At 46.7% G+C, this 23,414-nt stretch overlaps 1 protein-coding gene and 1 long non-coding RNA gene across 7 annotated transcripts; one reads left to right on the forward strand and one right to left on the reverse strand.

The window, feature by feature from the left end:
* The first annotated feature begins 42 nt into the window (after positions 1-42).
* Positions 43-22,895, forward strand: NME9 (NME/NM23 family member 9). 6 transcript variants are annotated; one of them, XM_029940197.1, is made up of 12 exons: positions 43-162; positions 385-490; positions 6,367-6,424; positions 11,031-11,134; positions 12,197-12,268; positions 14,265-14,381; positions 15,906-15,981; positions 17,506-17,588; positions 17,884-17,976; positions 18,916-19,070; positions 20,370-20,506; positions 22,486-22,895. In XM_029940197.1, the coding sequence occupies exons 2-12, from the start codon at positions 458-460 to the stop codon at positions 22,548-22,550; spliced, it is 993 nt and encodes a 330-aa protein (XP_029796057.1). In that variant the 5' UTR covers positions 43-162; positions 385-457; the 3' UTR covers positions 22,551-22,895. The 6 variants fall into 6 exon arrangements, with proteins under 6 accessions (XP_029796057.1, XP_029796056.1, XP_029796058.1 ...); XM_029940196.1 differs by having other exon boundaries at positions 454-490; XM_029940198.1 differs by having other exon boundaries at positions 454-490; positions 17,509-17,588.
* On the reverse strand, positions 19,581-22,632 carry LOC115292232. Its single transcript, XR_003908873.1, has 3 exons — positions 22,000-22,632; positions 21,049-21,150; positions 19,581-19,716 (listed from the first exon to the last, which is right to left on the reverse strand). It is a non-coding gene; the product is annotated as an uncharacterized LOC115292232 (long non-coding RNA).
* Positions 22,896-23,414: the final 519 nt, after the last annotated feature.

The following is a 23,414-nucleotide window of genomic DNA, read 5'->3' on the forward strand; positions in this document are numbered from 1 at the left end:
CCGCGCTTTGTTGCCTGTTGCCCTGACGACTGTGGCTGGGTCGCCGCAGGCTAGGGTGGAAACTCGCGGCACGTCAAGCACGTCTAGCTCGGTGTACCTGTCCAGAGATACCGCGGTGTCTCAATTTCCCGGGAATACATTGCAACAGTAGAGATAGCAGGGGTCTGTGGCCCTTCCCTGAATTCCTAGGCCTGACGCCTGAAGGACTGCGTCACGGGCTCCCCGACTCCATGCAGGGAAGGGGTCTCCGCAGAAAACCGTATAGGGAGGGAGCCATGACCCTGCGAGCTGCAGGCTCTGCTTTCCCCTCGGGGTGTTCATTTTGCATCAGGGCGTTTCTTTGCTGCCACTTATAATCACCTCTGGGTCTGTGGGTCTTCGCAGCGTTTGTCCCGAGGCTGCCAGTGGGAACAGCTGAAGCCCAAAGTAACAGGGCTTCTGTCTTCTTTGCAGAGCCATGGGCAGCAAGAAGAAGGAAATCGCCCTGCAGGTAAGCCTCAAGGGGAGCTTGCCACTTGCTTCCAGCGCTTGGTTGGGGTTAGGAGGCAAGGAGGATGGTGTGGAGTGGGAAGAAATGTATAAAAATGATATTACTTGCCAGCAGTGATAGACAGTGTTCTCAAACTTGAATATTGTGCCCTTACAGAAAAAAAAAAATCTTAAAGGAAAAAAGGAAAAAGAAAAAAACCCTCGATTTTCTAGTGACAATTTTTTGTACCCTTAAAACGTAAGTAAACCGAAAATTGGGTATAAGCTCTTTTGTAGTGCTTATGCAAACGTAACCCAAACATGAATTAAAATAAAATAAAACTAAAAATGCAAGAAAATGCGAACAAATACAATTCAATGTTGGCATATTTTGTTGAAATAGAAATGCAGCTGGCTGTGAGAGCATGATGCAGGGTTGTTTTGAATTTGGGCATGCTTCTGTAACTACGTGCTCTCCAGAGACCCAGTCCTCACCACTGCTTTTTACAGTCATTTGCTTATTCAAGAAATATGTTTTGATATTTTATGTGCTACACATTTGTTGTATAGAGCACTTTACTTCATTTGCACCTGGAATGAATGAATCTGTAAGCCACCATCTGCTTTTTATCCTGGTCCTGGACAAGGAGTGCAGGACGCCTGGGTAGCTCAGATATTTAGTTGTTCAACTCTTTGATTTTGGCTCAGGTCATTATCCCAGGGTCGTGGGATCCAGCCCCACGTCAGGCTCTGTGCTGAGAATGGAGCCTGCTAAAGATTCTCTGTCTCTCTCTCTCTCTCTCTCTCTCTCTCCTCTCTCTCTCACCCCCTCTGCCCTTCCCATTCCCCTTCCCCCACTACATTTGCACTCTCTCGCTCTAATTTAAAAAAAAATGCTTTTATACACACACACACACACACACACACACACACAATGGAGTACTACATGGCCATGAGAAAGAATGACATATGGCCACTTGTAGCAAAGTGGATGGACCTCGAGGGTGTCATGCTAAGCGAAGTAAGTCAGGCAGAGAAGGACAGATACCATATGTTTGCACTCATAGGTCTAACAGGAGAACAGGAGAAACCTAATGGAGGACCAAGGGGAGGGGAAGAGGGAAAGAGAGTTGGGCACAAACCTGAGAGACTATTGAATGCTGAAAACAAATGGAGGGTTGAAGGGGGAGGGGGAGGGGGAAGGGAGGTGGAGGTGATGGAGGAGGGCACTTGTGGGGAAGAGCACTGGGTGTTGTATGGAAACCAATTTGACAATAAGCTATTTTTTTAAAAAGTGCTTTGTCACAAGCAGATCATCTGGATGATCTGTGATATGTGCACATTTTAACGCAAACTTTACAGTGTCTCTTAGTTCAGCTCATCTGGATACAAGCTCGGGTACAGGCACTTCCTGCAGAGTGAAGTAGCTTGATTTCTCTTTCTCCGCCCTCTGTGGCAGGAGCATGTGTTTCCAAAAAACCTAGTAATTTAAAAAGGGAGAAAACAATGTCAATGTAAGGGTGGCAGGTACGAGGAAAAGGTGGGAAGAGCTTTGGAATGAAAGTCTGAAGACCTGATACAGTTCTTGACTCTTAGTCAACTCTGAGACGGGATGGAAATCAGTTAGGCTCTCTTGCTGTAGTTTGTTTGCTCCTCTGTAGAAGGAGGCTGCTCAGGGCACCATCCCTCAGGGCTTTGCAGCACTGATGCTGCGATACTCCAGCGGTATGAACCTGTTCATATGTGTACATTCTGTGTGTAAATAAATCCGAAGCACCCAGTCCTACCACTTTTTGCTTTGTGAACGATTTCCTCAGCCTCCCTGAGACTCCGTATCCTTTATGTAAACAGGTAAGAGGTAGTCTGCGGAGTTGTGACAAGAACATTTAGGCATTTCAAAGCTGGACTGATCGCGGTCTGTGGTGGCTCTAAGAGTTTTGCCCTGTACGCTTTTCATCTTTTTATGCCCTATGTAATAATATTCTTTGGTGATTTCTTCTGAAGAAGAAGAAGAGGAAGAAGGAAGAGTAGGGGGAGGAGGAGAGAAGGAGAAGGAGAAGGAAGAAGAAAGACAAAAAGAGAAATAGATCTTTAGTAGAAGGTTTGCAGATATTACATGTTTCCAGCTCTTTTAAGGGGACAAAGACCTGAGCATACCTGTATTAAGAATGAGTGATAACTGTCATGATCTTTTAAATTTTATAGTTTAAAAATTTTTTTAATGTTTTATTTATTTTTGATACAGAGAGAGACAGAGCATGAGAGGGGGAGGGGCAGAGAGAGAAGGAGACACAGAACCGGAAGCGGGCTCCACGCTCTGAGCTAGCTGTCAGCACAGAGCCTGACGCAGGGCTCGAACCCAGGAACGTGAGATCTGACCTGAGCCAAAGTCGAGGCTTAACCGACTGAGCCACCCAGGTGCCCCAATTTTTATAGTTTTAAACTAGCTCCACCAAACTTACTAATTACAAAGGGAAAGAGAATAATTTCACAGTGCAGAAGACTGACAGGTCACCTTAATCAACTGATCAGTGAATATCAACAAGAAGGGGGCAGATGGAAACTGTGTGTCACCTGATAAGATGTCATGAGACAATATTCTGCTTCTTTGATGCTCCAGCCAATCCAGAGCCGCACAGTCTAGATCTAATCAGGGAACATCAAACATGCCCAAACTGAAGTATGGTCTACAAAATTATCCCCATAGTCATCACAAGTGTCAAGGTCATGAAAATCAAGGAAAGACTGAAGAACTGTTCCAGACTGAAAGCAACTAATCCAGCACATGATTCCAACAAGATCCTTTGCCATTCAGGACATTATGGGGATGATGGTAAAACTTGAATGGGATCTGAAGATTTTATATTAGTAATATATATCAGTGTTTATTTCCTGACTTTGAAGGTTGTATTATGGTTATGTAGGATAATGTATTCAGGGATCTTGAGATATCAGGTTGGTAATTTAAATTCAAATAATTTCAAAATAATTCAAGTTATTTAATAATTTAAATTATCTGAAATAATTCAAGAAGTTCTTTAAAAATTTTTTAATGTTTATTTTTGAGAGAGAGGGAGAAAAAGACAGAGCATGAACAGGAGAAGGGCAGAGAGAGAGGGAGACACAGAACTCAAGGCAGGCTCCAGGCTCCATACTGTGAGCACAGATTCTGACATGGGGCTCGAACTCATGAACCATGAGATTGTGACCTGAGCCAAAGTTGGAGGCTTAACTGACTGAGCCACCCAGGCACCCCTCACGAAATTCTTTATACTGTACTTGCAAATCTTCTGTAAGTTTGAAACTCTTTCTAAATAAAAACATTATATAAAAATGTACACTATTACTAATGTACTATGTGTAACATAATATGTTTTTCTCCTCGAATTTCATTTATGATGGAAACCAGAATACTTTATAGATAAGTGAAAAATGTGAAGAAATGGCCACAAATTCAGCTGTTAATTATTTCTGATGTTGATGTTTGGATACATTTACCAAAAGATGTGCAAAACACATACACTCCAAAAGCATAAAACATTGCTTGGGAAATTAAGGAAGATTTAATAAGTAATGAGAGAAATTTGATGTTCCTGGACTAGAAGACTCAATGTTGTTGCTAAGATTTTAATTTTTTCTAAATTGATCCATATATTCAGTCAAATTCAAATAAAGTATCTGCAGGAGTTTTTGTAGAAACTGACAATTCTAAAATATATACTGGAAAGTGAAGGATCAAGAATAGCCAAACAATCTTGAAAAAGCAGAAAAATATGGAAGCCCCACACTACCCAATTCTAAGATTCTTTACAAAGTTACAGTAATCAGAATAGTGTGGTGTTGGGAAAAGAATAGCTAATAGGTCAATGAAACAGAACAGAGTCCAAAATAAACCCATGCTTATGTAGTCAACTGGTTATCAACAAAGGTGCCAAAGCAATTTAATGAGAAAAATAAAAATCTTTTCAACAAGTTTTGCAGAAACAAATGTACCTCTATGTGGAAATAAAATTAACCTCAATCCTTCCCTCAAAATCCTGACAAAAATTAATTTCAGATGGCTCACAGGCTTAAATGTGAAAGCTTAAATTATAAAGCTTCTGGACCATAAGAGCATCTTTGTGATAAATATATAAACTCTACAATCTAATAGTATAAAGGGCAACTGTCCAATAAAGAAAATGGACAGACCAATGGGCATTTCTTAGGCATATAAATGGCTGATAAGCACACTAAATAGTGCTTCTTTTAATAATAAATTCTTATTTTAATAATAAGAATTATTTAATAATTAACAATGCTGAACACCATCAGTCATCAGGGAAATGAAACTACAGGCAACATGAGACACCTGTACATTATTGTGGCTAAAATTTAAAAAAAATTTTTGTAATGTTTTTTATTTATTTTTTAAGAGACAGAGAGAGTGCGAGCAGGGGAGGGTCAGAGAGAGAGGGGGAGTCACAGGATCTGAAGACAGGCTCCAGGCTCTGAGCTAGCTGTCAGCACAGAGCCCGATGCGGGGCTCAAACCCATGAACCTGAGATCATGACCTGATGTGAAGTAGGGCGCTTAACTGGCTGATCCACCCAGGCGCCCCAACTGTGGCTAAAATTTAAAAGACTGACGTCACTATGTTTTGGTGAGACGCAACCTGGACTTTTCCACTTTGCTGACAAAAGTTTAAAATGGCACAGCTACTTTAGGAAGAGTGCTGGCAGTTTCTTATCAAACTGAACATACATGTGCCCTAAGTCCCAGCCATGCCACTCCTCCAGGACCTACTTACTGAAGACAAAGGAGAACATGAGGACAAAAGGATGTAATCAGAATGTTTGTAAGTCTTTACTGATAATGGCCCTAAACTACAAGTAACCGAATGTCCTTCAAGCAAGCTGTGTACAGCCATACAGTGGAACAGACTCAAGAATAAAAGTGAACTACGGGCACACGATGACGCAGCTGCACCCCCAAATACACCGGGCAAAAGAAGCCAGCACAGAACCGTACACGCTGCATTATTCCACTTATAGGAAGTTTTAGAAGAGACAAATGTACGGTGACAGAAAGCGGATCAGGGCACACCTGGGGTGAGGAGCACGAGTGACTGGGGGGACACAGAGGAACTTCTGGGGGCGATGGGAAAGTTCTGGATTGTGATCGGGGTGTGATGACCTGAGTGAGTGCATTTGCCCAAACTTGGTGAACTGTAACACGTTAGTTCTGCGTATTTCACTGCACACAAATTATATTTTAAAAAAAGAAAAAATTAATGAATCCCTCTCTGTGTATAAATTTAGACAAATGTCAACAAAAGTTGCAAAAAGGTATCTATAGTATGGTACTATTTATGTACATTTTATGGACACAAAACAATTCTATATGTTGTTTTTGGGACAAGCAACAAAGTTATTTTTAAAAATTGAGGGGCACCTGGGTGGCTCAGTTCATTAAGTGCCTGACTCTTGGTTTTGGCTCAGGTCACGATCTCATGGTTCCTGGGATCGAGCCCTGAGTTGGGCTTTGTGCTGACACCTAGGAGCCTACTTGTGATTTTTTATCTCCCTCTAACCACTCTATCCCCACCATTCTGCCCCTCCCCTGTGCATGCTTGTGTGTTCTTGTTTTTTTTCTCTCTCTCTCTCTCAATACATTTTTTAAAAATTGAGATTTTCTTAGGTTAGTGGTGATTCCTGGAGACAGAAACAGGAAGCTAGAGACAGAGAAAGGCAGATTAGGGAAAGAAGGCAGCTTGAGCTGTGTATTTGTACCCGTTCTGGGGAGAGAGGGAGGGCTGGAGGGAGACAGAGAAGTACGTAGGTGTCTAGAGTAAATACCTGAAATCCTCTCCCCATCCACGCCCTCACTAATACAGCCTATGTTCCTCCTTGATGCTAGGTTGACATCAGTACCCAGGAGCTTTGGGAGGAAATGCTGAGTTCCAAAGGATTAACTGGTAATTTAAAATTATTTTTGAGATCCATCCTTTTCAAAATTGCCAAATGGCATATTGAACCATGAAGAGAAAAGCTGCAGTGAACACCATTTTCCTATACTCTTCAGTTTCATAAATAAAGAATGAGGTAATTTCTTGGGGTGTGTATATGTATTTGGCTTGAACATCTGTCAGTTCAGGAAAGCGTCTGTGCTGGCGGATAATAGGGCTCCCTTGTTTTAGAGCAGACTGTCAGACCCAAGTGCTGTTTGGTCTTAAGGAATGAAACCCTTTTTTTTTTAAATGTTTGTTTGTTTGTTTATCTTGAGAGAGAGAGAGTTAGAGAGCAAGTAAGGGAAGGGCAGAAAGAGGGAGACCCAGAATCTCAAGCAGCATCTGCATCAGCACGGAGCCTGAAGCAGAGCTCACATTCACAAACTGTGAGATCATAACCTGATCTTTAAAAAAATTTTTTTAACCTTTATTCATATTTTGAGAGACAGAGACAGAGCGTGAATAGGAGAGGGGCAGAGAGAGAAGGAGACACAGAATCCGAAGCAGGCTCCAGGCTCTGAGCTGTCAGTACAGAGCCTGATGTGGGGCTCGAACTCACAGACTGTGAGATCATGACCTGAGGCAAATTTGGATGCTTAACCGACTGAGCCACCCAGGCGCCCCGAAATCAAGAGTTGGACACTCTAGCCAGCTGAGCCACCCAGGTGCCCCGGAAACCTCTTCTGATGACCTGAGGCACGAAGAGGAATGTATTGTTGGGAATGTGAGAATCTCTTGGAACGCAGGCGCTGGTAAGAGAGCGAGGCGTCCCAAGGGACTGGAACCAGGGACTGCACAGTGTTTGGGAAACATCACCACCACTGTTTCCGGGCCTCCTCGTCCCCGTCATCTCGTATGTTATCTATTCCTGTGCAACAATTTACCCCAAAACCTAGTAGCTTAAAACAACGAACATTTATTATCCCACAGTTTCTTGGGTCTGGAATCTAGGTGTAGCATAGCCTCCGGTTTGGGGTCTCTCACCAGCTTGAGGTCTCTCACCAGGCTGCAAGTGTAAGACACTTGTCAAGGCTCAACTAGGGTCCAGCTTGCCTCCAAGCTCTGTCCGTCATGTGGCTTTGGCAGACCTTTGAAAGTCATTTCCAACTTCATTTATGTGGCCCCTGGCAGGACTCAGGATCCCGCTGGCTATTGGATGGAGACATCAGGTTCTCACTATCAATTTATCCATCAGGCTACTTACAACACAGTAACTTTCTTCCTCCTGAGGAAGAGGGAGAGAAGGGGAGGGAGAGACCTATGAAAGTCATAGCCTTTTTGTAACTGAATCTCAGAAGGGACACTCCATCATTTTGCTCTGTTCCGTTTGTTAGAAGCCAGTCACTAGGTCCAACCTGCACTCAAGGGCAGGGGTTGCACAAAGGCATAAACCCCAGGAGGTAGGAATCCCTGGTGACATCTTAGAGGCCGCCTACCACACCCGCCCGTCCTCTTCCTTTCTCTTCCTCATTTATCGCGCGTATCTCTGGGCCCCATTCCTCTCTGTATCCACTCGATTCTTCTCCCCATAAATACACTGCTCAACCAGCTTGTCTCTGCTCTCATCTCTCCCCAGTACCACCCGCACTGAGTGACTTCGGCATTCAAGCCCCGCCCCCATGACTCCATTTTTCTTTCCAGCCCCTTCACCTACTGTTCCCTGAGATATGCCCTGAGCCCCCACCTGTTTCCTGAACATGCCACAAGTCTCCCCACTTCTTTACTTTTATCCATGTTGCTCCTACAGCCCGGAATATCATGGCCCCATCACAACCTGGAGACATCTCCCTCCTTCCCAGGCCCAGCTCCAAAGCGGCGGCCTTGCATGAAATCTTTCCAGAACTTCTGCATGGTCACTTCCCCCTGGGAGTCAGTCACCTGGGCATTGGGGTGGGACTGTGCCTCAATCCCCCCCTCCCGCACACACCCAGCTTGGTGAGGCCCCTGTCTGGAGGAGCACTCGTGGCTTTCCCCCTAAACTCTAAGCACGAGGGCATCAGCTTTTCCATCTTCGTCTGTAGCAGCCTTGCCCAGGCCTGGGGCAGAGTGGGTGCTAAGTCATTGCTGGTTGCATCCATCCAGCCCTGTGCACAGGAGTCTTGCCACACTCTACTCCCTGAGGGATTACGCGACTTTTTGACGGTGCCAGGTCTCCGTTACACTGTGTTCGTGTCTTGTCTGCAACCGAACGTGGCTCCAAGGAAAACCGGGCATTACTTCCGCTTCTTTAACAACAGTTTGTCTGAGAAGTCGCCGTGTTCTAGGCACCCTCCTGATCAGAGCTGACATTTGCCGGGTGTGGACTCTGTCAAGCCCTACTCAGAGCCGTGCCAGGGACTTGTGTTGACTGGAGGCCACAGGGGCTCATCCTTCCCTTCTTATCAGGCTCTTCCTTCCTTCTAGAGCCATCAGAAATCTGCTTCCAAAATCAACCACCGTCTTGGAAGTCTTGCCTTCTGCTGGATCATTTTCACCTGCCTTCAAACATGCAAGTCTATTCAGATTTACACACACACACACACACACACACACACACACACACACACAAATTCATTTTCTCTGCCGTGTCTTTCCTTCCAGATGTCTTCTCTGTTTTGCTTCCTCTCAAACTATTGATATGCTTCCTCTCCAGTCTTGTTCTCCCTCATAACCTGTGAAGTGTGCCTTTGTCGCCACCACTGCTCAGAGCCAGGGAGCGCCAGAGGAGCTGGGAAGCTGAACTGTGGGTGCAAATCCTGTTTGCTGTTGTCCTCAGAGAAGCCCGGACCTTACCTTCCACCTGGATGCCCAGGAGGCCCAAATCTGTCTCCTGCCCCTGCTGGTGTCTGGCTGCCTTTGGGACCACTGGTCTTAGATCCTATCCTGGGAACCCAGCATGTCTAGAATTTAGTTCGCTCATTCTCCCTCCTCCAAATGATCTCTCCCTGCCACCACCCAGTTCTTTTCCTCTGCCAGGCTCCAAGGTGGAGTCCTTTCCATCCCCAGGTGACTATCACCACCCACCTTTCCCTTCCCTTTCAAGTCTCATGGATTCCTCCCTTCCTTCCCTCCCAATCCCCCAGTCCCCCCCTGAGCCTGGCTTCCTCATCCCTCCCATACCCAACTTGGCTCTCACGTTTCCCCTGCAAAACAATGCTGCTTGGTTGAAACTAACCAATACTCAATTCATGCGCCTTGGTTCTTTCCTGGAGTAGGTGAAAGCATGCACTACAGCATCAGACAAACTTGGGTTCAAAACTAGGTTCTACTGCTGCACTGGCAGCGCAGAGCCTGCTTGGGATTATCTGTCTCCCTCTCTCTGCCCCTTCCCTGCTTGCTCTCTGTCTGTCTCTCAAAATAAACATTTTGAAGAAAAAAAACCTAGGTTCTACTGCTTGAGAATTTAAATTCTTTTTTAATTTTTTAATGTTTTTAATTTATTTTTGAGAGACAGAGAGAGACAGCGTGAGCAGGGGAGGGTCAGAGAGAGAGGGAGACACAGAATCTGAAGGAGGCTCCAGGCTCTGAGCTGTCAGCACAGAGCCCGATGTGGGGCTCAAACCCACGAACCGTGAGATCATGACCTGAGCTGAAGTCAGACGCTTAACCAACTGAGCCACCTAGGCGCCCCTAAATTTTTTTTAACCTTGGGCTAAGTTACTTCATCTCTTTGAACTTCACACAAGCTAGCACTTTTTGTATCATCGTGATCGTGCCAGGCATGTCCTGCATGGATCTGGCGCACATGTGTCGGCTTAGCCACAGGGCCTAGTGCAACCAGACGAGAGGTTCCCTCACACCCAGTCCTGGCACACTCCAGTGACTGGATGGGACCGATGAACGAAAAAAGTATCCAAGTTTCCCTCTAGGTCTCTCTCAGGTACACGTTCTAGGAGAACTCTGTTGATTTTATAAAGTAAATAACTCTCCTTTATTCATCCATCTGGGAGAAATGTCACAACTATGTTTATCATCAAAGCAGCTAAGAGTAGACTGTAGGCTGACAGGCCACTTAGAGTGACCTCTTTCTTTTAGAATAGATAGTTTGGGGTACCTGGGAGGCTCGGTCGGTTGAGTGTCTGACTCTTGATTTCGGTTTAGGTCATGATCTTGCAGTTTCGTGGCTTTGAGCCCTACGTTGGGCTCCGTGCTGATAGTGTGGAGCCTCCTTGGGATTCTCTCTCTGTCCTGCCCACAGTCTCTCTCTCTCTCTCCAAAATGAATGAATACACTTTTAAAAATGTATACAGTTTTAGTACAATTCAAATATCTATGGAGGGCCTGACTGACTTTGAACAAAGCCTGAAAATTACTTCAGGTAAAGGATGCACGTTAAGAAAAATGTTTTCTACCATACTTACTTCATCATGCTTAGAATTCAAAACACTGAGTTCATAAGAATGAGAGGCAGCTGTGTCTGTCTCTATGCTTGCTGGAAGTGGAACTCTAATGGGATAATGAATCCCTTGAACCATTAAGTAACCCTTCAAACAGTTGTGCACCGTATAGGAGTCAGAGTTTGAAGGTATAAATTGTGCCTGACGTGGTGAGTGCTGATGTCCACTGAACGTTCCCACTTCTTGGTTCCACATAGTTGTCGACGTCTACCAAGCGTGGTGTGGCCCCTGCAAACCTGTGGTGAGCCTCTTCCAGAAGATGAGGATCCAGGTTGGCCTGGACCTTCTGCACTTTGCATTAGTAAGATCTCCCCCAGCAGAGTGTCACATGACATTGTAAAATAATTATAAATTTAAAAGCAGGAGCGGGAATCAGGAGCTGCCTTTTCCAGATGGTTGAAAAGGCATCGGTTATGAATGTTTCAGTCATTGGTCATGGATGCTTTACTGTTTCTCTAGAGACGAAGATCCCCACCCCCACCCCCACCCCCACATCCCCTGAGAGTGATTCTGGGCTTGGGCATCTCTTGACCCTGTGCACAGGAAGGGTACCTGTCACTCAACATGTGTGTTCCTTCTGGCTCATGAACACTCTAGACCCTAAAGTCTTATTCCCAGAGCACGGCATTGCACGATTTCTATGCTCTGCTCCATCATGGGGAATGTATAGCAAATATTTACTTGGATTAATGTATGGAATGGGAGTAAGTTCAGAAAAGTGTGCAAGAGATGGTCCACATGCTGCATGGGTTAGAGGTGCGTAGGCAGAACACAGGAGAAAATACACCTACACTGACCTGATGCTTCTGGAGAGAGTGTGGGAGGGAAATGCCCACATGGGGAAGGAAGTGTTAGGCCCCTGCACGGAGTTTATCAGACACTGAAGGCAAAGTCTGGGGACCTATCAGTGCTGTGGTTGTCAGTCCTGGCAGCAGTAGGGTGTCAGACAGTGGAGCCCCCGGGTTCCAGAGCAGTAGCTGGCCAGGGAGCGGGAGAAACCCTTGCTTCCTCCTTGTCTTACTCTTTGAAACAGCACACTGTCAACAATTTTTACCAATATGTTGACAGGAAAGTTATTCTGACGAAAAGACCTAGAAGGAAAGGCATGAGAGCAAGCCAGGGCCTCACCTGGGTGGGGGGCAGTCAGAGTGTGTATGTGAGTGCAGGGAGTGCAGGGAGGCGCACGTGTGTGTGAGTGTTTATGTGTGGGGTGGGGGGTATATGTGTGTGTGTATGTGGCCTGCGTGTTTATGGGGACATAGGGGGTGTGTGCCTGGGTGTATGTTGTCCTGTGTGTTCTCCCACCACTGTGCCCTGGTGTCCCTGGCACCCCAGAGCCCTTCTGACAGCCTGTTTTCTTTAGGCAGAAGCAGACTGTCTTGATGCCCTTGAAAAGTACCGAGGGAGGTGTGAGCCGACCTTTCTGTTTTATGCAGTAAGTACATTTTCAAAACCAGAAGCAGAACCACTGCCAATCATTAGGGTTTGGCTTGAGGCTTCTCAATGAAAGTCACCATGAGGCTTCACTGATCCAGACAAATGAGCATTTTCTCCTTGATGGCATTTGTTATCTGGGGTAAGGATAGATGTACTTAAGTCATGGTCATGCAGGTCCCTGCCTAGGATGGAGGCCTTGCTCGTTGGTGGAGGGGCCGGGGAGACACACCTCCTGATGGTCACTCTGGGCTTGGCAGACTTCCTGACTGGCTGTCCGGAAAGAATGGGAATCACTCAAATGCACATGGTCCTGGCTCATGGACACTCTTGACCGACGCTTCACAATCAGAGCGCAGCATTTCAAGGTTTCTGTCCTCTGCTCTGTAAAGGCGCCTTCATGAAACATACTCCTTCAATGGGGTAGAAAACCTCTGCATTCACTTTTATTTAACCAGAAGATGTGAAGATATGTGTACAGAAATTCAGAAATGAAAGGGACTTCTGTGGAAAGCCAGTGTTTTGAAAGATAATTGGATGCTTTGGGAGTGACATCCATGCCCGGGGCCCATGCCCCTCAGGGCCCACCACCTCGCATCTGGCTTCCTGCTGAGGTCACCTGCCAGAGCCTGAAGGCAACCGACTGATAGGCTACTCCTGACTCCTGCCCCCACCCTGTGTGGTTGGAGGAAACTGAGGCCTATCCACCCACGTCTCCTGACAGGCCAGGATTGTTCAGTTTGGAAATCTTTGGGCTCCCACACACAGCACTGCAAATACTACAAATTGGAAACTAATGGTAATCACTACTGGAGCATTGATTTTTTAAAATTTATTTATTTTGAGAGAAATAGAGATAGTGCAAGCAGGAGAGGGCAGAGAGAGGGGGAGAGAGAGACAATCCCAAGCAGGCTCTGCAACTGTTAGCACAGAGCTTGATGCAGGGCTTGAACTCATGAAACAGTGAGATCATGATCTGAGCTGAAACCAAGAGTCAGACAGGTGCAGAAATGGGATCGCCCTCACAGTGGTTCGCCTGCTGGAGCCTGTGGGGATTAAGGCACAAATCCTAACTCCTATTCAACTATGTGAGGACAGGTGCCAAGGCAGCAGGCCCAGCCTCTCCCCATCTTGAGGGCCACTGAGGGGGGGGTGGAAATGGGGGAGGCCCACTCTCTGTGAGTAATATGCAGGGACTGCCAAAAAGGTCAAGGCAGGCAACTCAGGTCACCCCAAAAGCCACCACCACTGTGAAGTCTCCTGTGACCGCCCCAGCTGAAGCTGGGAATCCATTCTTGCCCTGAATGCCACACATCCTGTCCATTCCCCTTTCAAAGCAGTGACCTTAGTCTATTGTAATTATTTCTTTGATATGACCATCTGTCTCCCCCTTGACTTCCCAGTCACTGAGGCAACTAAGCTTTTCAGATTTAGCATTCATATCCATTGCCCTGTCTTGATGCTTGTTATAGTAATTGCTCAGTAGACATTTGTTGAGTGGACGAGCCATATATAGGCCACATTTAGTCACTCACGACTAGTGTGCACTACTCCTCTTTTAATGAACTCTGCCTCCCCGTTTCCCCGAAAGAAATTTTTTTTAATGTTTATTTATTTATTTTGGAGAGAGAAAGAAAGAGAGAAAGAGACGCCGCTTGAGCTGAGGAAGAGCAGAGAGAGAAAGAGACAGATAATCCCAAGCAGACTCTGCCGTGTCAGTGCAGAGTTCGACACAGAGCCCGATGTGGGGGCTCAATCTCACAAACTGAACTGTGAGATCATGACCTGAGCCAGACCCTTAGCCGCCCAGGTGTCCCTCTCTGAAGGAAGTTTTGAAAGGAGAGGTATGGGGTACAGGGCAGAGAAGTGGATGGCGGCCTTGACCTTGGGCATGCTCCCAAGTAAAGCTCCTGGACGCGCACAGTCTCTCGGAAGAGATTAAGATCTGTGCAGAAGAGGTCAAGTGGTTTGAGCAGGGCGTGTGTACCCTGTTCTAGGGCGGAGCACTGGTGGCAGTGGTTAGAGGAGCAAATGCCCCGCTTCTGCAGAAAACCATTCTGGAGCAGCTGGAGGCTGAAAAGAAGGTGCTGGCTGAAGGCGGCGAACGGAAAGTGGTAAGGAGCATTCCCAGAGCAGCAAACTCTGCATTTCCCCTCCCTCACTAACCTTCCTGGAGCTGTCTGTGGAAAGCTTCATTAAATGCCTCCCTCTGGGGGCCCTTGAGGGCTCAGGGGAAGGCAGTGGCCATTAGGACATTCATGCATTTTAAAGCATTCTTTAAAGAATTTTTAAAAATGTTTTACTTAGTTTTGAGAGATAGAGACAGACAGAACACGGGCAGGGGAGGGGCAGAGAGAGAGGGAGACACAGAATCTGAAGCAGGTTCCAGGCTCTGAGCTATCAGCACAGAGCTCGAACTCAGAGACCAGAGATCATGACCTAGCCGAAGTCAGACACTTAACCCAATAAGCCACCCAGGCACCCCTGAAAGCCTTCTTTTTTTTTTTTTTTTTTTTTAAATTTCTTAAATTTATTTTTGAGAGACAGAGAGAGACAGCATGAGCAGGGAGGGTCAGAGAGAGAGAGGGAGATACAGAATCTGAAGCAGATACCAGGCTCTGAGCTAGCTGTCAGCACAGAGCCCGATGTGGGGCTTGAACCCACGAACCGTGAGATCATGACCTGGGCCGAAGCCAGAGGCTTAACCGACTGAGCCACCCAGGCGCCCCTACAGCCTGCTTTTAAAAAAGTGGCCTCCTTCTTCCAGAGCACTTGAGCTTCATATATCCATGTCCCTCTCATCCCTCACTTCAATTCTTAACAGGGGTTTTGAGAACCCTAACAATGAGTTCAGAAATGAAAATCAAGTTACGGAATCAAGTAATGGATAGGAGAAGTCAGCCTCCGCATGACTCGTTCCTGGTGACCTGCCCTCACCTCCCACTCCTGAAAGTTTTACTTGTGATCCCCGAGGGTTTGTTTCTTTAATTTAGAAATTAAGCTGTCATTTGCATGAGAAATAGGACCAGCATAACTTGCGATTTTGAAAAATTATTTCCATGATAACACCGACTACAAGTTTTTCACAAATAAATGGCTGCCTTTGAAAATTAACACCACCTTAGATAGACAGAGGTATTTCCTGGTGTTTTGAGCTCTGTCCAATGAGTCTTAATGTTGTTTAATGCTTGTTTTTCAAGTTTTCAAATTCAATTCCAAGTAGCAAAGCCCTATTTTAATAGAATGGGTCAGAATCAATCATATTTTTTTCCCAGAAATTCACACATTTTCCCTGTGGGGGGAAAATGATCTCTGTCTTTACTATTTCCTTGCACGGTGCGGCCAATTGCTTAATATTTCCTTGCCTGTCGATTCTTCCTTTGTCTTCTTGTCAACTCTCTATTTAATCTTTTCTACTTGACGCTTGTGGATTTCTTTGTCTTTGAACACCCTCACCCCCGCCATCATCTGGCTACTCAAAAGGGATCTTGTAAAGTTTCCAAGGCTGATGATCTTGACCTCCTTTTTTTGGCTCTGCACTTTGGGCCTTTACTTTTTTTGGCTTCTGTAGGTTTCTGAAGGTCTTTGTGGTAATTTAATTAGCTAACTACTTTCTGTTCATGACCAATTTGTCCTAGATTAGAGATGAGGCTCTGTCTGATGAAGATGGATGCTTCTCGCATGACAAGGCGAGTAGTGAAGATGAGGACGTGGGTGAGTATAGAACCAATAAGCAAGGCAGAAAGGCAAAGCAGACGCAGATTTGTAAATCTGAGTTTTTAAAACCTTATAAGTAGGGGCACATATGTGGCTCTGTTGGTTAAGTGTCCGACTCTTGATTTCAGCTTAAGTCATGATCTCATGGTATGTGGGTTTGAGCATTGCATCAGGCTCTGTGCTGACAGTACAGAGCCTGCTTGGGATTCTTTCTCTCCCTCTCTGCCCCTTCCCTGTACTCTCTTTCTGTCTTTCAAAATAGATAAAGAGAAAAAACATCTTATGAGTCTTCAGTGTTTTGGGCAATCTGAACTCTGGGAAGATTAACCATGCAACATTTTGTTTTTGGTCACCTGACTTCAAACACGCCTTGCCAAATCTCCCTTCTGCCCTGTCTTGGCATCTTCAGCACCATGTGATCTTCAGCTGATCATGTTCAAGTATAACAAGTATGACTTTCAAGGCAATTACCAGGCATCAGGAAAAGCCCCACTTACTAAAATGGAGGGGGGAATTTCAATTAATGATGCTGGTGTTGCCTTGGTCTTCATTTGAGCGAAATAGCTCACTTCTTTTTTTAACCTTTCTTCTAAAGTGTCCAAAAGTCAGCTGTACTGACTGTATACTGACTGTATCCCTGGGGGATACAGAGTCTGTGGAGAGTGTAGGTAGCCTACCAAGGCCAAGTTCATACAAAAAGGAGTGCAGGAGGGATGGGCTTATGGACTGGACACAGGGCTCCCCTACAGCTTTCTGCAGGCCTGAGCATGGACTACAATCACATGCTACCTCCCTCATCCTCACAGCTGACTGTCCATAGGGACACTGACTAAAGACGGCCATGAGGACACTGGTCACAGAGCTATGACTGGCACCTTGGCTCCAAACAATGAGCTGGCCAATCTGGTCTCTCAAGAGAATCTGTAGAGACAGAGGAGACTGGTAGTTGCAGTTTGGTAGAATGTGCTGGTGCTGAAAAATCATGGACTCAGGGCCTGGGGCAGTCATTGATGCCCACATGCCGGCGAAGGTAAAGGAAGCAGTGGTGAAGGGTTCAGTGGAGGGAGAGCAGAAGACAGCAGACAGCAGTTAGAGGCTAAGAATCATGCCAGGGTGACAGGAAGGCACAACGGAGGCTAGGCCTGTGTGACCTCGGCTTCAGCTCTCTCTCTGACTCCAAGCTATCTCCTTCTGTTGTTTCTAGGGTTCTGCTCCTGAGTAGTCTCTGATCTCTTCCCCGCTCCTTTCCCCTCCTCCCTCTGCCCCCTGCCCCTGTCCTTCTCCCAAGTTCCTGTTCCTTGCTTGTGTCTGTCCCTCATAGCCAGGTTGAGTCTGCAGCCAGACGTGGGCCTCCACTAGAGTCCGAGTGTGCATGGGCACAGCCAAAAGGCCAGGGGGCAAGGGAGGAGACCCGGGAGCTGAGTGCAGAGGCAGTATGGTCCCTACGGACGGCCCCCCGAGAGCCTCAGAGATGGGTGCTGTGAACCCAGCATCTGATGGCACCACCTCAACTTACTGCAGCAGCATCAGGGAAGACCTGCACCTTGGCCATCATTAAACCAGATGCAGTGGTCCACGGGAAGACTGATGAGATTATTATGAAGGTAAGCGAGACAACGCTCCCCTGACAGATGCCCTCATGTCGCTCCTCTGTGGAAAAGCAGGGGCGGACATTGTACAGCCACGTGCTGGTGGGAAAACAAGGCTTCTGAGAAGCTTTAGCCACAATCCCATTTAAGCAGGTTAAACATTTTAAATCCATTTTGGGACTGATATGAAGAAGCTGAGGGTCTCCGCTGCTTTTAATGCTGCCTTTCCCGGTATCTTTTACTTCTCAACACATTTAGATGTGAATTTGGGCTTGATTTACCCTTTCATCATGTATATGACTTTCTACAGATCCAGGAAGCCGGTTTTGACATACTAATAAATGAAGAGAGAACCATGGCGGAGGCAGAATTGCGACTTTTCTATCAACACAAAGCTGGGGAGGTCAGCTCATCTGCTTTCCTACATCCAACAAAATCTCATTTCCTTCTCTTTCTCCAACATTATATTCATACATTGATATTAGTTTGGGAGAAAGCAGACTATTATGAAGAACAAGAATATGAACAGCAAGAAGCCCAGGAATTTGTGTTCAGAGTAAGGATTTTAGCCCGTAGCAGGTTAAAGTTCTTTGGTGGCAAGGAAGAGATTTTGATTCTAACTTAAGTCATGAAATAAAGAATTTACTGGAAGGCTACTCTGTAACTCCTGGCACTGAAGGAGAGAGGTGAAGGAGTTGAACAAGAAGGTGCTGGGCAGTTAGTCGTAGGGACGTTAGGAGCAGAGTTCCATGGGCAGTCACTTTTAGGGGCTGCTGTTGGAGTACTCAGATTCGAACACTTCCTTCTGCTTGTGACTCCCCTGCTTGAGAGGGAGGCCTGGCTTGGTCCCAGCTCCCACTCTCAGATGAGGTGTGCATGTCCAGGGGCGGTGGGGGGTAGAGAGCATCATAGTTTTTAGCCACAGTAGGCCAAGTGAAATGGGGAAGGGCTGCTCCCCAAAGGAAAACCTGCTACTTGAAGCACCGGGAAGGGTCGCAAGACATTGCAAAAAATGTCTTAGCTACATCCCACTCCATGGCTAACCAGCATCCACGTGAGTTCCACACACCTGGGATTTTAAACAACCCTACCTAAGTCGTTACAGTCTCACATAACAAAACAAGTCAACTCAAAGTCTCATCTTCCCTATGCCTTTCTCTGGGTTCTCTGGGTGAGGCTGGTCATCATCACCACTGCCCCTCCCTGGACCCTCTGTGCACATGCCGGCTGGTGGCAAGGCTGCTCACTGCCCGCCTCCTGTCCTATGGTGGGATGGGCCGATTGACCCACTGTTGGCCCCAGGGTTCCTGACCTGGGGCACTGTTTCCTCTCCTTGTGCTAGGAGGCATTTGAAAAGCTGGTGCACCACATGTGCAGTGGACCAAGCCACCTCCTGATCCTCACCAAGACCGAGGGCAATGAGGATGTGATCACTGCCTGGCGAATGCTTATGGGGCCGTGTGACCCTGATGTGGCAAGGAGGGAGCAGCCTGACAGGTGCTGTCACCAGCTGTGGTCTTTTCATTCATCTTAAAACCTGAATCCAAGGAAGCCGAGAGCCCTGTCCTATATTCAGCCCTGAATTCCCCCTTTATATTATATTTGGAGAGACCCTGGGAGTTACACATTTAAGGAGACCCTGATGGCCTCTCCGTCTGAACCAGTCCTCACTGTTCTCTCTGTAGCCAGAGGTTTCCACAGTGGGATCCCAGAACCGCACGCAGAACTCACCAGGAAATACAGATTGCAGGGCCCCACCAAAGCCTGCCAAGTCAAAGACTCTGGGCAGGGCCCAGGAATTGGCACTGCACACTCAACCCCCCCACCCCTAGCCTCCTCCCCACCCAGGGTGTCCTGAGGCTCCCTGGAGTCTGAGCACCCTGTTCTGCACACTGCCTTGGCCTTGTATTTAGCCTGGCATCGCCAATGCCAAATCCACTGTCTTGTCTCTGAAGCTCAGAGAAGCCCGACCAACAGGAAAGAAATGAGCAAGAGACTAAGCAACTGCAGCTGTACCTTGTAGTTGTAGGGGCTGGAACATTCATACATGAACATTCACACGTAGGACGAGTAAACCCGGGGCTCAGATCCTAGGTTGCCACATATTCAATCAAGTCCTGTCCCTGACCCTCAGTGGTCTCATCTGTAAAACAGGATCACAACACCTATCATGGGAGGCCGCAGAGTTGTAGTTAAGAATACTTCCTTGGGCCAGACATTAATCCCTCCGTGCCTCAATTTTTTCATCTGAATCATGGGTACTACAACGCCTCATTGATGTGAGGATTGAATGTGTATATGTGTGTGTGTATATGTGTGTGTATATATATATGAATACGTTTGTGTATATGCATGTATGTATACATATGTATATGAAGCACTCAGAACAGTGCTTGCCACAAAGGCAGCCCTAGCAATGTTAGTATGCTCTATTGGGGTTATTGAGAGCTTAACTATGAACACCTACAGTAAGCTTTTGGCAGAATGCTAGTCCCCGTGGTGCTATCAACAAAACGGCAGCTCCTGAGCTTACGGCAGGACTCATGCATATGTAAATTGAGAATCACAACAGAGTGTCTGTCAGAGATGTGGCACAAATGGGATCATGTATGTGAAGCATCTGGCAACGTGCACAGAACACCATGGAATACGAGTCAGTTACTCTCCTTGCTGCTCTTGCCACTTCCAACAGACAGAAAGCCGTTTCACAGAAATGCAGGGTGCTAACTGGGAGCGGGTGACCATTTCTCTGCAAATGAAACAACTGTTTCTCGTGCATGTTGCCAATGTTCCCAGTCTCCGCGCTCAGTATGGCACAGAAATGCCCTTTAACGCAGTCCACGGAAGCCAGGACAGAGACGAGGCCAAAAGAGAACTGGCATTGCTCTTCCCCACTTTTAAGTTTTCGGATGAAGTTCTAGAAGCCTCTCTGGGTAAGTCATCAAGGCAGTTTGGTCTTTATTACATCTGTAGCAAGTATGCTGGGGGTGCTGATAATAATTACGTGGCAACCATGTCTTCAACCTAATGAGGCCCCATTTGGAAAAGGGGCCATTATATAACCTTAGTAGCAGTCCTGATCTGTTTTGTGATCAGGTCACTTTTTAATACCTCATTATATATAGATATACACATATATATATATTTGCTCCATTCTTACTTTGGAGTTGTATTTTTATTGCAAAGTTACATTGCAGTTTCTTGTAGAAACTGCTGAGAAAATTTAGCTTTCTAGAATCCTTCTCCAAAGCCAGTCAGAGGCCGGATGTCACTTCCTCACTTCCTCTGCATTTCACACACCCACACCAGGCCCTTGGCAGCGTTGCTGAGCAGTTTAGCCTTATTCAGAGGGGCCCTGAGCCTGCTGTGACTCTTGTATACCTCAGCCCCCACTTTTTGGGAACAGTGTGCTGGGTCATCTCCACCTCCAAATCTGAGTGAGAAACCCAAGGGGTCCAGAGTGCATGTGACTTACCTCACTCCGCAACTAGAACTAGGCCTCACCTGGGATGCCCCTGCCGCCGAGCTGGGTATCTGTGGTTTGAGCCTGAGGTGAAGGGGCCAGGGCGTGAGTATCCTGGGAAAAGCAAAGAATGTGAAGGTGTGATTCCTGGGAGGAGGCTTCGTGCAGATCTGAAATGGTAATAATATACCTATACACAAATGTTAGCGTCTTAACCAATATATTTACCTAAATGTTTGATATGTTCACAGTCTACTCAAGATCTGAACTTGGCTGAATAAGAATAGGTGGTCTGGGACAGGAGCTGGCTGGCCCCAGCCCTCATTTAATCCCTGCAGCCTCCTGCTGCCAGTCGAGGGACAGGCTGGGTGTGGTGGGGCGCAGAGAGGAGAGAGATCATGGGAAGTGAGGCTTTAGGTGGATCAAATAGACCCAGGTTGACACATGCAAAGCCATTCCCCTGCTGGGAGGAATGAGGTGACAGTGGCATTACTAGGGCCAGCTTTCCTCTAGGGACCTGGCCTCAGAAATGGCCCATGATGCATTCTTTTATGTGTCCCTGCTCAGGCACTTCTGTGTCCTTTTGGGGGGTAATTGGAAACAAGTAGTTTAACTCAGGGTCAAGTCTGAGAAAGGAGGAGAGCAGCCCAGCTGGGAAATACTCATTGGAGTGTTGGGAGATCACGAGCCTGACTTCCAAGCCTCAGGTGATGATGAGCTAAGGGGTTACCAGGGGTCTGAGCCAGATCACATGGTGGGAATAAGTGCACAGCCTCCTGAGAGCAGGACTTTGAAGCAGCCTTGTCAGGGTGCTGATGTTCTGCTCATTTGTTTGATGGGTTACTGAGGGAGCACTTTCTCTGCTAAGAGGCAGGGGTCAAGGGCACTGGAGACAAGACAGTGCTGGGCTTGAATCCTGGCTCCACTATTTACTAGCTGAATAGCCCCGGGAAAGTTATTTACCTTTTTTGGACCTCAGTTTCCTCATATGTGAAATGGAGATAATGACACACTCATTATTAGCCCCATAACAGTATCTCCACAATAGCGATCTTCCTCACAGGGCTGTCATGAAGATGAAAGGAGACAAAGGATAGTAAAGTTCTTAGCCTGGGGCCTGACACATAGTAAACGCCTAACCCTAATTTATTTTTAAGATTTTTCAAGCAACCTCCAGACCCAACGTGGGGCTTGAACTCACACCCCCAAGATCAAGAGTCACATGCTCCACCAGCCAAGTCAGCCAGGAGCCCTTTGTTCTAAATTTTAATTCCTGGTCCCTAACACACTTATTGGGGCCTCTCTCTGCTGTCTTCTCCACCCTGACCCCTAACTTTATCCTCTATAATGTAGTCAGACCCCCTTTTCCTGCTTCTTTTGGTGAGTGGGAGGGAGGGCTGGGACAAGGCGAGGTTTCAGAAGTCCCGCAGAACATGTGTTGTCCCACAGGCCATGAGGCTGAAGGAGTGATGGGCCCCACGGAGGAGCTTTGCTTCCCTGAGGACATGGACTGAGACGGCCGTGTGGCATGTGACCAGGGCAAGGCTACGAGGTCACGAGATGGACTATCCATGCGCTCCAGTCAGCGGCACAGAAAGAAACCTCCAGAACTGGAAACTAACTCTTTTCAGCACCAATACTTTCTTGGTTTAGCTAGCTATCAGGAACAATAAACAGAGTACACATACTTTCCTGCCTTACTAAATAGTATATAGGACATAGACTTTTTTCCTACCTCTGGGACTTTATAAAATAAATGGACATCAGTTATTGTATCCTGGTGTGACGTGGTATCCTCTCAGGGGTAGAGTTACATAGGACAGTGTTTCCCCAGTAATAAATCGACTTTATAGATTCAATAATTTAAGAGTTCAAGTTGATTAACTATCAATTGAAAACAGTACAAAAAGATTGGTTAGAACACTTCCAGGCATAGCACCGTGGAGGCAGGCAGGCAGCGGCTTTCGTCTTCATGCTGCCTGCTCAAGTCACAGAGGCGGTTCCACAGTGCCGGCCGCCAGGCCACATGAGGGTCTCCGTGAGTCAGGCCATGTTCATAAGGCAATGCTTGCGAGTGACATTTGGAACCAGAGCTTATCTCATTTTCTTGACGCTCCCTTCCCCATTTCTGTGGTTTCTGATTCTGGCTACAGCCTAATTTTTAAAGTCTGAGAGCCCCCAAAGGAGCCAAGTTGCCTCCACCTTTCACTAAATCACCTGGTGTAGCCATCCTTCCATGGCTGTGCCCTTGACAGTCACTGGCAGTTTTCAGGAGAATGTTAACTACTATCACCCCTGTGAATATTAACACGGAAGCCACTCCCTCTTGCTAGTTTGCTCTGTTGTCTATTTGCAAATTCACTAAGCTCAGGCATCCG

The sequence above is a fragment of the Suricata suricatta genome, chromosome 5 (assembly GCF_006229205.1).
Source record: "Suricata suricatta isolate VVHF042 chromosome 5, meerkat_22Aug2017_6uvM2_HiC, whole genome shotgun sequence".
In the NCBI taxonomy this organism is placed as follows: domain Eukaryota; kingdom Metazoa; phylum Chordata; class Mammalia; order Carnivora; family Herpestidae; genus Suricata; species Suricata suricatta.

Coding starts and splice junctions, on each gene's coding strand:
- NME9 (XM_029940197.1), top strand. CDS start 458: ATGGGCAGCAAGAAGAAGGAAATCGCCCTGCAG. Junction 11,135..12,196: donor ACCTTCTGCACTTTGCATTA/GTAAGATCTCCC, acceptor TGTTTTCTTTAG/GCAGAAGCAGACTGTCTTGA. Junction 15,982..17,505: donor TAGTGAAGATGAGGACGTGG/GTGAGTATAGAA, acceptor AACTTACTGCAG/CAGCATCAGGGAAGACCTGC.